Source organism: Rhinatrema bivittatum, chromosome 10, assembly GCF_901001135.1.
Source record: "Rhinatrema bivittatum chromosome 10, aRhiBiv1.1, whole genome shotgun sequence".
In the NCBI taxonomy this organism is placed as follows: domain Eukaryota; kingdom Metazoa; phylum Chordata; class Amphibia; order Gymnophiona; family Rhinatrematidae; genus Rhinatrema; species Rhinatrema bivittatum.
Window position 1 is genome coordinate 7,916,725 of NC_042624.1, and position 14,559 is coordinate 7,931,283.

A 14,559-nucleotide genomic window follows, 5' to 3' on the forward strand; every position below is an offset into this window, starting at 1 on the left:
CACCTTTGAAATTCCAATTAGACTGAAGTGAATTACGATTACAAATGTAAGAAGACTCCTTCAAACTGTTGATGAGACCTACATATGCACACGTTTCAAATGCTGGAAGAGGTCAAAGCTGAGACATGCAGTTGCACAAGTAGTATGGAACTGTTCCGCCATAAAAGGTCGGTGGTCATAATTTGCAGGCTGCCTATGGAAAGTCGCTCATTTCTGCATACATTATATCTCTTCCAGCAAGTAAGTGCAAAAGCAAGTCGAAGTTACATTTTCGATAAGTGATGGCCTTGTTTCATTGGTCTAAAGAAACACATTTTTGTCTGCAGAAATAAGGATCCAGTCGCATCTGGTTAAAGACTCGAGACAGACAGCATCACATGCTTTTGTTTTTTTTCAAACTATACTCAAGACGTCAAGTCTCCGCTGCGAAAAGGGGAACTTCTGCAGTTTGTGGTAACGCCACTTCATAAACAAGACTATTTTCACACAGAGCTACAGCTTCTGCTTGCCTCTATAAAAGTGGCAGTGAGGCCAGAGGGGCTGGCATTTCCTGTCCCAGGAGCTACAGATAAGTGCAGAAGTCAGCACCGAGCCTAAGCATTAGCACCATGCCAAGGATCTTCTTCCATCACGCTAACCCTACTAACCTGAAAGAAATGGACTGCAAGCCTGAAGAAGACCCGAGTGACAAAAAGAAACCAAAGTCTTTGTAAGTAGAATTAATGTATAAAATGTATAACATGCATAGCACATTGAATACAATGAATTCATTATCTATAGTTGTATGTGTGTCTGTGAATATATACTGTGTGTGTGAATATATACTGTGTGTGTGTATATATATATTTATATATATATACACACACACATTTTGCAATGTGCAGGAACTGATTTATATTCCACTTAAAGGGACTATTGGACTAGTAAATCTTGAAAATATACTTTCTATGTATTGCAATGGAATAGAGAACCAAATTGAATTTTCTATTTGTTTCCAGTGGAACGGATCTGAAAAGCTATTTGAAGTCTATGTTGCCACACTTGCCACATCTGGAGTCCGGTATCAAATCTTCTGCTTCCAAGCACAATAAGTAAGTATTAACATGATGTCTTCAGCTTCATACTTAGCAAAGGCACTGATGGGATGCTCTTCTTTGGACAATAAGCATGCAATAACTTTACAGTTCTAAAAAGTCCCGTGATCACTTCTCAATGGTAGCTGCAAAGGAAATGAATAAGAACATGGTCTTCCCTCATAACCATGGTTCAGTTATAGAATATGAATTAGATGTATGAATTCTGAAACCATACTAGATATTTGATGTATGGTAATCTCAATTATGTTTTACTTGCTTTTTTTTCATCTTTTGAAGCTGCTTTTGATTATTAAAGCACTAAGTTATAGAGATGATAAATAAGCAATTTTGTTTTTGGTGTTTTTACTAAACATTAGTAAATGGCGTTTACTGGACTTAACAGATTTTCTTAATTTTCAATATTGTCCTCTCTTGTCTTTTTAGACTATCTCCAGAGGAGGTGGCTGAGTGGTCCCTATCTTTGGAAAAGCTGCTTGCCTGTCAAAGTAAGTGGGTCCATCCCTTTGTGAAGTTTAACAAAAAGAGAATATTACAGTTCCTTGTACTCCACTCCATGGAGTCTGCTGGAAAAGGCTTTGTCCTGTAATGCAACCTCTCAATGAATCCATATCCAGATGTATTTCTTCATTTATTTATGGTGCTTTCAGTCTGGCTTTTCATGTTAAACATGCTCAAAATGGATTCTCAGAATTAGCACATAAAAATAAAAAGAGTCTGGAAAATAGTATTTATTTACATAGTTTTATATTTCCCCCTCCCCCATGAAAAATGTTGGGGAGGATTACAAGAAAACATTCATAAAACGCAATCAGTAAATATAAATTCATAAAATGTAAACAGTTAATATAGACTCTAATGTATTCACATAATATATACAAATAGAATAAGCATTAATACAAAATTAGTACATAAAATATACAAACATCAAAGTAATACAAATTCTTAAACAGATAATAATATATGTGTAGACTCTAAAATAATCACAGAACTTAAATGTTATGAGTAAAAACAATTTTCAGAGTTACTTCCCTGGGTAAGTAGTGATTTGCCCAGGTAAACTGGCCAGTCTAAAGATTGACTTGCCCAGCTGAAAGTATGCATGGCTTCCGGCAGAGCATGCAGGTTTAGCCAGGAGTTTTGGGGGGAAGGAGGTGTTTAATCTAGGGGAGTAAACTGGTGCAAGTCCTTTTGATTTTCAAACACAAGCCCTCGATTTTACTTCCACTCAGCTGCCCACAGAAATAGCCAGAGCGAGGTATGCACCCCCCCTTTGTACTCACCTACACTACGCCAGCAAATTGTCAAAGATACAATGCCAGAGAGTTTCTCTTTGAAAATTAGCAGAAAGGAAATGTGCTGAAAGCGCCTGACTTGGCCATCTGAATTGTATTACCTCTTATAATATATTACAGTGCGATGCCAGGCTTTAGCCAATATTTCATATGGCAGAAAAAACAATTTTACCAAATTAGAAGTGGGCTGCCTTTGAGTATTCCTTATATTGAACTACTTTTCATGATTCTGCATTCCTGACTTTCTGGCTATAATTCGCTAAAGGCTTCTATGGAAAAATACCTTGATGAATCAGGCCCTTGGTCTGAATAATCATAGGAGCAAAATGTTAATTTTATAGGGACTGCAATATATTTCCTTTCTCCTGGGATGTTTATTTTTAAATGAATCCTGGTTTATGTACACCAGCAGAGTGTGGAATGAAATTCAAGTTTTATTTTAAAAAAAAGCTAATACTTAATGAGGATGTGATGTGATAAAGAGTTTTTACTTTTGTGGTGCAACCCAAAGCTCCGTTACCTCAGTAAAATAGTTACCCTAAATGCATTGTGAATACAATTAATTATTGTCCCTTGTCTCACTGGATATACTAATAGTAACTGCTGGTATCTATGGTAATCGACAAAGTAGCTTACAGCTTTTTTTCTTTCTTCATAGCCGGTCAAGCTGCTTTCCGTTTGTTCCTGAAATCGGAATTTAGTGAGGAAAACATTGAGTTCTGGTTGGCTTGCGAAGACTACAAGAAAACAAAGCTGCCCGATAATCTATACAGCAAGGCAGAGATGATTTATCAGCAATTTATTCACCCTGATGCTGCCAAACAGGTAGAGTCAAAAGCTTCTCTTTCCATACTTCTGCTTGCTTATGAAAGACCCTGAGGGCTGATAAAGCGGTTGATGCAGGCACCCCAAAGAAAGAATACAATGCTATGGAGCAATTAAAGATAGAAAAGCTCTTATGTTTATCAATATTGCTCTAATTAAAGAGATTTTAGACTCAAGCTTTTTATTAACAACTTGGGGTTTTGAATTATAGGATTTATCCCCAGTTGTTTCATTTCTCATGTGAGGAATTGGGTTCCTTTCCTTATGCCGTCTTTCCTAATGAAACAGAGCTTTCCTCATTCATGCATCTCATTAGAGAACCTTATTTATCCTCTGTATTCTGTGGTAGGCGGTGCAAAAAATTACAATTAACAGATATCCTTTCCTCTCAGGTTAATATTGATTTTCACACAAGAAAGAATATTACTTCCCAAGTTCTGCAACCAACTCTGACAAGTTTTGATGAGGCCCAGAAAACTGTGTATCTGCTTATGGAGAAAGACTCATACCCTCGATTCCTGAAATCAGAAGCGTACTTGAACCTTTTAAACAAGTGCCAGGCAAGCAATCACAAGGGATGAGGACTTGACCATACCTAGAAGGATACGGCCCTTCCACCAACAGCAACTTCACCTTTCAGTGTGACTGAGAGATGACGGAGTGCAGATGAACTGTAGCCCAGTGACAGAAGGCATGCTGTCAAGGAAAGACACAGCAAGATGAAGGAGTAATGATAAGCAGGATGTGAGAGAACAGGGGCAATAAAGGAAGATGCCTCAGGACCAAAACCATAAACTGATCTCTCAGACCTGACCATGGTTTCATGCAGGAGGGAATGCCTATCAACTATCAATGAAGGACACTGAGAAAAGGCCAATATGGAAACGATTTGAAGCATAAAATCATGCAATATGGTACAAATAGTAAAATGTACTACAGCAAAAGATAATGGAAATAGTTTCAATTATATCAGATGTTTGGGAAGTCATGATCTAGCTTCTAAACTTAGAGATACATCCATCAAAGAAGCATTACACAACCTTACCTCTTTCTTTTAAGATTGCTTCCAAAATGTTTGTATGTAACTAAATAGAATAATAGAAAAATGAATGTCTATGATCTTTAAACCATATTTATTTCTATTATAATATATTTATAATTTAAACCATGCTTAATTTAAATGGCAACTATTCAAATGATAAAAATTAATTGATGATTGTTGTTTTAACATGTAGTTGTTGAATATATGTTGATTATTTTTATTGTTTTAATATATTTATTGTGTTTAGTATTATGGTGTTTTGTATCTCATTTGGTCACTATTTGCAATACAAATGTAATTGATAGGGGTAATTTTGAAATTGTCCACTTTGAGACAGAGTCTGTGGGTCCTTTGTACCCAGGCATTTTACCTCAATTTGCAAAGGAAAGTATTTGCATACAACGCGCACATGGATACTGCATGTACGCCTGCCTTTTGTGTGGATACTTTTCTTTTTACGGAAAATAATGCATGGAGAGTTGAAAATGCAATCTATACATGTATATTTCCTCCCAGGACCTAATCATGTCCCCAGCAATGCCTTCTTGGGATATGGCTAAAAATAACTCCAGGCACGTTGATGGAAAGCAATTTTCAGATAGAGCAATTTATCCAAGTAAAATCCCTTTTAACATGTATTTATTTTATTTAAGGACATTTATAATCCACTGATAGTACAAATGGTATACTCAGTGGAGTACAATCCACATAGAAAATAATAAAATCTACAATAAAGGTAATTATCAAATGGCTTTGAAAATTATCCTCTGTTTTGAATTAAACATTTTTTTGGCATTATCGATACTCTTTTCCTGTTTTATTTTACATGCTTTAGGCCTGCTTTGCTACACTTTATTATAATTATATACTGAATGGGAAAATAACATCTTAGCAAATCAGGCCCTTTGTGTGCTAAACATTCCACAATGATTCAGTAGCACCTCGATCTGAAAGGTACCCACATACAAATACAATCCAGATTGGTCAACGTGATTGACTAATTCAAAACTGGAATGTTTGAAAAAACCTAACCCTAACACTTTGTGACCCATAGAGAAGGAGATAAAAAGATTTCTCCCATTTTATATTACAACATGGGGAAACATCTTAGGATCTAAGTCAAACTTTTTGATCTCTTGCACATCTCCAATATTCATATATAGAATCAAATTAGCCAATTCAGCTATGGTATTTTCCTCAAATAATTTTTGGAAAATATTTCTAAAGTATCTATGTACATAACATTTGAAAGTGCCTTATAGTGAGATTATAATCTGGTCAATGGTGTCTCTTATTATATAAGAGTGTCACTGCATACACATTTGGCTTTCAGAATTATTATTAATCTAAGTACCATCTCAACTATGTATCACGCTAGTAAGAGTAAGAATACAACACAAGCTTTTCAAGATCGGACAAATTAAAGTACATTTTTAAAAATTGGGGTAAAGTCAAAATAAAATGTGATCACTTTTTGACAAATGTGCAAAAACATGAACTAGATACATATTTGTTTTATAACAAATGACTGTGTAGTGTTCTGGAAACCACAGTTCTAAAAGGATGGAGTCGATGTAGAGGTTGGCGACCAAAATGATCAGTGGTCTTCAATTTAAAACATATGGGGGACAGATGTAAAGATCTAAACATGTATACCCTAGGATGGGGAGATATGATAGAGAATTTTAAATACCTCTATGCAAAAAAAAAAAAAGCCTCTTTCAATGGAAAGGAGGCTCTAGAATGAGGGATCTTGGAATGAGGATGAAAGGAGGCAGACTTAGAAGTAATTTACAGAGGGGGTAGGGCATGGAACAGCCTCCCTGGAGAGGTGGTGGAGACAAAGAATCTGAATTCAAAAAAGCATGCAGTAAACACAGAGGGGCCAATGCAATAAATGTGCATAGAAAGCAGGCGCTGAAAAGTCAGCGCCAAGGGGGGGGGGTGCCATGCAATATTTAAATTAGGGGGTCATGTTAACAAAGAGGCACCCCTAGTGCCTCCTTGCTAACGAGAACCCAATTGGTTTTCCTAACTCAGCCGTGTGCCGGTTAGGAAAACCGATGCTGTGGGTTCAGGAAATGGACGCTTGTCAGTTGAGCATCTGTTTCCTGTTTTTTTTAAACTTGTTTCTTTACGTTTTTCCTCCTACTTAATATCGCAATCAATGCTGTAATGCTGAATAGTTGATGTGGATGGGTAGATTAGATAGGCCTTAAGGTCTTTTTCTGCTCTCATGTTTCTATGACAAATGTAAGCCAAGCCTCTTTGAAATAAGCAATCCAGCAGCTCAGCTATGGATCTGCCAGCCACAGCCTCTTTCTCTTCACCGTCCAAGCAACGAGGAGAAACCAAAAACACAGTGGGGAGAATTATAAGCAGGAGAAGGAGGAGGAGGCGATCTAACATCCAGGCTGAAAGAAGTTTCTAGATCTACCAAGGGGTGTGCTCCTCTTCCTTTCTCTGCAGCAGAAACCTCTCCAGATGAAGCAGAATTCAGAATCAAAAGAAAGCCAGCAATCAGCAGCTCCTTCACGGGCATGACAGGGATCCCTAGGAAAGGCCCCTTCACTTTCGCCATGAACTTAACCATGACAAGATAAGAAACAATAGGCACAAACAGACTGCTGTTATAGGGCTCAAAAAACACATTCTCTCCTGAAGCGACCATTCTGAATCTTCAACAAGTGCTGACATGTTTCATTAACATGGATTTTTAATGTGTGTTTGTGTGACATTATAAATACCCGCAGACCACCAGCAGGAGCTCTTCAGAAACAAGTGCACGCAGGAAAATAGCAGCATCAGTCCTCCATGCTATATGGTAAACCCTGACCCCTTACTTCCTCTTCTTTTCAGCCTCTCCCATCATATCTAACTCCATTTCCCAGCATGCAATTTACCTACTACAATACCACAGTTAGTATACCAACATTAACAATATTTAGTAAACCACAGCTGGTAATGTATGATCTTTACTGGCTGTGGTAAACACAAGGCCAACATCTAACCCAAAGTACCTCCTCCCCAAGATCTTCTCCCACAGAGAATCACTCTATCCAGAGCATTAAACAGCTATTCTCCTCACCCACCCCAAACACCAACCCCTTCTGTAGTATGAATTTTCCCCGAACAACCAAAAAACCGAACAAACCTGATACCCCACTAGCTAGCAGAGTCCCCATTCCCAGTGCTTACTAGAGGAATCTTCAGCCCTCAGACCTCCTCCTCACCACACTCCAGAGGTTCCCAGCCACTTACCCCATCCAAATATCATCAGACCTTCTTGCAGGAGTGATCCCTACTTGCTCCTGCCCCACTGGCCTCAGTTTTAAAAAAGGCGCTGGTTTACCGAACTCTCCTTTTACCCCACTCATGCAGAGCAAACAAGACCATAAGGTCAACCGATATTATTTTGAAATTGGAACCAGCACAGCAGGAGCAAATGGAGTTTTCTCTTGCCTACAAGTCCTTACTTTAGGATGGGTAGGCAAGTAGTGAGATCTGGTTGGGGTAAGGGAGGTAAGTCTAGAGGCTGGGGATCCCCTAGTAAGCTGAGAATGTTGCTAGCATAGGTGGGCGTTCATTCCTGGGTGGGTGGGGTTTGGTCTGAGAGGGTTAGTGCTTGGGGTAGTGGTGGGGATGGGGTTGATCCTCTGGGAAATCTGGAGATTGATATTAGGTGAATGATGGCACTTCATAGCTCAGGGTGGGGGATATTTGGCAAGACATGGAGGCATCTTAGCCTACCAATGCTTTCAACTAAAGTTAACTATACTACTTAAGGTATAGTTTAATTATTTGGCTTCACACAAATCATGGGTATTAATATGATTTATGTCAAATTGTTTTTATATAAATGAGTTATGACGCTGCTTATTTGTATTTTCAACATAATAGACAGATTTTAGTGGGGATTGGAACTGTTTAACTGAGCATTACCAATAAAATGCATTAATTTGTAATTAGTGTATGTTAATACTCCTCAGTAAAATTTATTTATTTAGCCATTTTATATACCATAATTCCAAATGAAGATCACAATGGTTTACAACATGACATACATAATTTTTGATCAATATGTACATTGACTTAATATGAACATATAACATACATATTATAGATTGACACATACATTGACTAATGTAATCAGAGGTGATTTAGGTGTACAGGGATGTTCTGATACATTTAGTGGACAAAGTAGGGATGAAGTGTGGTATTTAATTCAATTGTTATGTTCTTAAAGAACATAACAATTGAACTAAGTGCTTTCTAGCATATATAGTGGTAAACGCAAAGCCTGATTAACACCTAATCAGTTCTAATCCCCTGTTTGATGGGTGTTCTGAATACAAAGGGATCAATATTCAAAGTAATTTAGATGGATAACTTATGATTTATCCATCTAAATGACTTTGAATATTGATCCCCTACAATGGCAAGGATTTGAATACTGAGCCAATTACCTGGCTAGATGAGTCAGTATCCAGCCTGGCATGAGAGAGAGAGAGAAAACCTAGCCATAATGCCTGCACACTAGATAGGCATTTGTATCTCTATGGAAGGCCCACCTAGTAACTCGAGGTGAGGTTTAGGTATTAGTGTAGGGGTTAGGGGCCACTTTAACATTCAAAGTGAGACGTATGAACAGAACAGTGCTCTCCTGTAGATTTGATGACCTTCGGAGTAAGGAAACACCCAAAGATGAGATTTGTGCAATGTTCTCTCAACCTAACTTGATGTTACCCAGGTAGAGGGTCCATCAAGCTAGGTTGAGAGAACATTGCACAAATCTCATCTTTGGGTGAGTTTTGTCACTTCGAAGGTCATCAAATCTTCACAAGAGAGCACTGTTCTGTTCATAAGTCTCACTTTGAATGTCAAAATGGCCCCTAACCCCTACACTAATACCTAAACCTCACTTCAACTTACTAGATGGGCATCCCATAGAGATATAAATAACTATCTAGTGTGAGGGCAGCATGGCTCTCTCACTCTCTAACATTGCAGCACACAACAAAGCCCTATCACACAGCATTTACATTTATACAAATGAAAAAGGTGTAGTTAAAATTTGCATTAAAGCCATGCAATACAGCTTTGCAAAACTGTGAGCCCAGCCCATTTGGCTACAAATCCCACCCCAATATCCTCCCCTTTTTCTCATTTGCATCACACCACGCGTTATGGTGCTTTCGCACACGTTAATGGCATTTTTTGCATGCGAAAACGCCTTATAGCACTTTGATAAATGGCCCCTTAGTTCCACATCAATTGACTGTAAGTCCAAGATTTTCTTCCCTATATTCTTTTGTCTTTCTCGTCTCACTTTCTTTGCCTTCCTCCCACCATCTCTGTACCCCTCCTTCGATGTCTCTCTGTCCTTCCTGTCTACCTCCCAGCCTGAGCCTCACTATCCCACAAGCAAAAAGCTAGAATCTATTCATAAAAACAAATTTTCTGGTCATACAGACATATCTAAATGAGGAAGAGTCAACATGGTTTTAATATATGAAAGTGTTGCCTTATCAGTCTAATAGACTTTTTAAAGATGTAAATAAAAGTGGATAAAGGCAAACCATCTGATATAATGGACTTGGATTTTCAGAAGAATATGACCAAGTGCATTTACCATCTTTTCTGTAAAGAAATGCTTCCTTAGATTACTCCAGATTCTGCCTCCCCTTCCAATCTCATATTATATAATTTCAAACCTGTAATCTTAGCAAGAATTTGGGACATTTGGTTATATTTTTAGATTTTATAAAAATGTAGGTCGTGATTCAAGAAGAAGAAACTTCTAGAAAAACCCAAGTGGTGCTCAGTCTGCTTGCATCCCAATCCTCAAGCTCCATCTCTATTCACAATGGGGTCAAGTTTTAAAGCAGTCCATGAGTGCACGTGTGGTTCCCAGCACGTGCGCACATGGACATGTCAATTTTATGCCATGTGTGTGCCGGTGTGCACAAATTATAAAATCTGATGGCCATGCTCACATATGCACCGGATTTTAAAATCCACACGCACATGTGCAGGCAGTGTGGGCAGGGGGGCAAATTTTTGCTAAATACACACGGTGACACAATCAGGCCTCCCCCAGTTTCCTGCCAGTCTGCTCCAATTAAGGAGCAGATTGTGAGGGAACTTTCCTACACACCTCCCTGAACTTCCTTCCCCTCTCCTCCCTACCCCCTAAACCTAACCTAACTTTCCCCAAATTTTTTATTTTGCTACTTACTGCTCCTCTGGAGCAGCAGTAATCTCCGCACACCAGCTGGCTGCCGGTACGCATTTCCCCAGCACAGCGTTGAATGGCACTGTCCCGACCCACCCCTGCCATGCCCCCCCTCCAGCCAGCTCCTTTGGAACGGGCCGGCACTTGTGCATGTCCTGGGATTTACACGCATGGTCGGGCCTGTTATAAAATGCGAGCAGTGCGTGCAAGACCTGGCCACACATATAAACCCCCGTATTTATGAGCTCAGGCCTTTGAAAATTTACTTGCATGACTTCAGCATGGGCAGTTTGTTTCTTATTGAAAGCTGGAAGTACAATGCTTCTACTTTATTTCTGCAAACTACAACTGGATTGCAAAACCCTGTGAAAGGATACATGATCTGACATATATTTTGAGGAAAAAAGTATGCAAGTTCCTCTTATGAGTCATCAGTCTACATACTGTTGAAAATGTAGAAAACAGCTATTTGCAATTGCTTTTCTGTACAATGCATGACAAAGAACCTATTTCCTTGTCTAGACACCATGTAAAAAGTCTCCCTCACATTTACTAGTTTTCCATTAATAGCCATTGATAGTATGGCTCATTTAATGCTGCATGCACCAGCCCAAGAACATAAGATGTGTCATGCTGGATAAGAGCAAAAGTCTATCAAGCCCAGCATTTTGTCTCTGACAATGACCAATCTGAGCCATTAGCAAATGCCTGACAGCTCTTTGAGGCTCATTCCAAGGGATAAAGAGTGGCTTTCCCCAAATTCATCTAGTTTATCACTGTTTTGGGCCTTTTCTTCTCCAGGAACTTATCCAACCCCTTTGAAACTCAGCTATGCTAGATGCCTGTACCTCATCCTTAATTGTGAGTTGAATGAAAACATAATTTTCTTCTCCCAGTCCCACCATACCCTTTCACGATAAAGCTTTATGCACCTTATGTCCATTGACGAACGCACCATATGCTCGATGCTATACTCTAGTCTCTACGTAACTTACCTAAAAATTATCTGATGACCTAATCTCATATATGTTCAATTCGCTTGTTGTTAGAAATGTTCTTTTTAGAATATTATAGTTGCTCAATCAAAGTCTCTCGTTCAAATGTACACTTACTGTAATATGTTGTTTCCAATGTTCATTTAATGTAAACCGGAGTGAAGGCAGATTGCTATACGTCAGTATATAAAAGATTTGAAATACATAAATAAATAAATATACTTTAAATTTGCTATCTGCTAGTTTCATGGAGTCCACCCTAGTCCTAATATTATTTAAAATTGTAATAGTTGTCACCCAGTTAACCTATTCCACCTCACTCATGATTTATAAAACTTGATTATATCCCCTTTCAGTCACCTCTTCCCAAAACTGAAGAGCACTGACCTGTTTAGCCTTTCTTTTATAAGGGAGTCATTCATTCTATTTATCATAATTGTTACCCTTATCTGTATCTTTTCTTGTTCTGCTTTTTCTCTTTTTTGAAATGGGGTGACTAGAACTGAACACAGTTCTCAAGGTAAGGACACACCATAGATCTACAGAACACATTAAGATATTCACGGTTTTATTCTCAATTCCATTCCAAATAATTCCTAATATTCCATTTGCTATTTATTCACCATTGCTTGCACACTGAATTTAAGGTCTCAATGTACTATCCAGAGAACCCTTTCCTCCTGATACGGAACTCAGCATTGAGGACCTAGAGTGAGGATTATTCTTCTCTGTGGTGCATCGCCTTGCATTTGTCCGCATGAAAATTGGACCTTTGGTCTGACCCAGCATGGCACATCATGTTTTCCTAACTTTCATTGCCATTTCAATGCTCAGTTCTCCAGACTTGCAAGGTCCTTCTGTAGTTCTTCACAGTCTGGCTTTGGTTCTAACTACTTTCAATATTTTTGTGGGATCTGCAAATTTGATCACGTCACTCATTGGTCCAAATTCCAGATTGTTAATGAATAAGTTAAACACTTGTTCTGGCACAGATCCCTAGTGCTCTTCATTTTTACCTTTGGAAAACTGACGCAGTTAGTCCTATTCTTTGTTTCTCATATTTAATCAGTTCCCAACCCACAGTACAAACATCATCTCCTATGACATTTTAGTATTCTGAGAAGTCTCTCATGAGGGACTTTATCAATGCCTTCTGAAAACCCAGATACACTCTATTAACCGGCTCATCTTTATCCAAATGCTTATTTACAGCTTTAGAGTCTAATAAATAAATAAGGCATGATTTCCTTTGCTAATTTGGCTATTCACGGAGGCCTTCACCTAAAGTTTCCCAAGCTAAAAATAAAGTTATACACTACCTTAACTGTAACATACATTTAATGTTTTCCATGCATAATTCTTCAATGCACCACATACTCAATATCTACCCTGTTTGTTGCATACTCACAGTTTATTGATTTTATTTTTATTATTATTATTATTATTATTACCAACATTATTACTATTACTATTATTATATAATTTATATTTGTATTATTTGTTTTAATTTATTTTTTATTTATTTATTATTTATTTAGAGATTTTTATATACCGCAGTACGTAAGGATATACATCACCGCGGTTTACATTTAACAATAACTTAGCAACAGGCTTTACAATTGACATTATTAATAAGTATTAATTACAATTAATTACAATTAACAGGATTGACGGAGAACAGGCTGTACAGATCGTGAACCATCCATTAGTGTTTAACATACAAAGATGAAATTGAAGTAACTAAAAACATTTACGAACCAACACTAAAACCATAGGGGTAGATTTTCAAACACGGCGCGTTCGTGTACTTTTGCTGGCGCATCAGGCGCAAGCAAAAGTACGCGGGATTTTAGTAGATATGCGCGTAGTCACACGTTTCCACTAAAATCCTGGATCGGCGCGCACAAGGCTATCGATTACGTATAGCCGGCGCGCGCCGAGCCGCGCAGCCTACCCCCGTTCCCTCCAAGGCCGCTCCGAAATCGGAGCGGCCTTGGAGGGAATCCTCTAACGCCCTCCCCTCACCTTCCCCTCCCTTCCTCTACCTAACCCACCCCCCCGCCCTGTCTAAACCCCCCCTTACCTTTGTTGGGGATTTACGCCTCCCGGAGGGAGATGTAAATCCCCGCGCGCCAGCGGGCCCCTAGCGCGCCGGGACGCAACCTGGGGGTGGGTACGGAGGGCACGGCCACGCCCCCGGACCACCCCGGGCCGTAACCACGCCCCCGGGCCCGCCCCCAAAACGCTGCCGACGCCCCAAAAACGGCGCGGCACTCGGCCCCGCCCCCGACACGCCCCCCCAAAACCCCGGGACTTACGCGAGTCCCGGGGCTCTGCGCGCGCCGGTAGGCCTATGTAAAATAGGCTCACCAGCACGCAGGGCCCTGCTCGCCTAAATCCGCCCGGTTTTGGGCGGATTTAAGCGAGCAGGGCTCTTAAAATCTGCCCCATAGAGCATATAATACATTAACGGTGCTGAGAGGGAATACAAGTTCTGTATTGAACAGAGGATAATTCTATTATATAAAACCAATTAAAATATCATAATCGGGGATAGAACGGGCAAATGGGAGAGGAAGAAATTTGGGGAGGGATAGTGGGTAGGAGGGACAAGGAGCAGGGGTATAAAAGGGGGGTAGCAAATTGAATGGCAGTTCAGTTTAATTGGATATCATTGTGTGACTATCATTGTGTGAAAGCTAGTTCAAATAACCACGTTTTGAGGCCTTGTTTGAATTTCTTATGGCAGGGTTCTAGACGCAAGTCAGTGGGCATCTTGTTCCATAGTTGATTCCCGCTATGGAGAAAGCGCGGTCTCTTGTGGTCACGTGTTTGATATGTTTAATTGGAGCAGCTGCAAATTTAGCTTGATGGATATTTCTTATTGGTCTCTTAGAGGTACGGAAAACAAACTGCTCCGAGAACCATTGCATCTCTTGGTTATAGACCGACTTATGAATAAGGGAGAGAACTTTAAAGATAATTCTGGATGCTACTGGAAGCCAATGCAAGAACATGAGAGCTGGTGTAATGTGATCATGGTGGCGAGTATTGGTGATTAGTCGAGCTGCTG

At 39.4% G+C, this 14,559-nt stretch overlaps 1 protein-coding gene across 1 annotated transcript; it reads left to right on the forward strand.

The window, feature by feature from the left end:
- Nucleotides 1-492: 492 nt before the first annotated feature.
- Nucleotides 493-5,056, forward strand: LOC115100271 (regulator of G-protein signaling 1-like). Its single transcript, XM_029618647.1, has 5 exons — nt 493-709; nt 999-1,091; nt 1,521-1,582; nt 3,048-3,214; nt 3,607-5,056. Exons 1-5 carry the CDS (start codon nt 609-611, stop codon nt 3,793-3,795), a joined length of 612 nt encoding a protein of 203 aa, XP_029474507.1. The 5' UTR covers nt 493-608; the 3' UTR covers nt 3,796-5,056.
- Nucleotides 5,057-14,559: the final 9,503 nt, after the last annotated feature.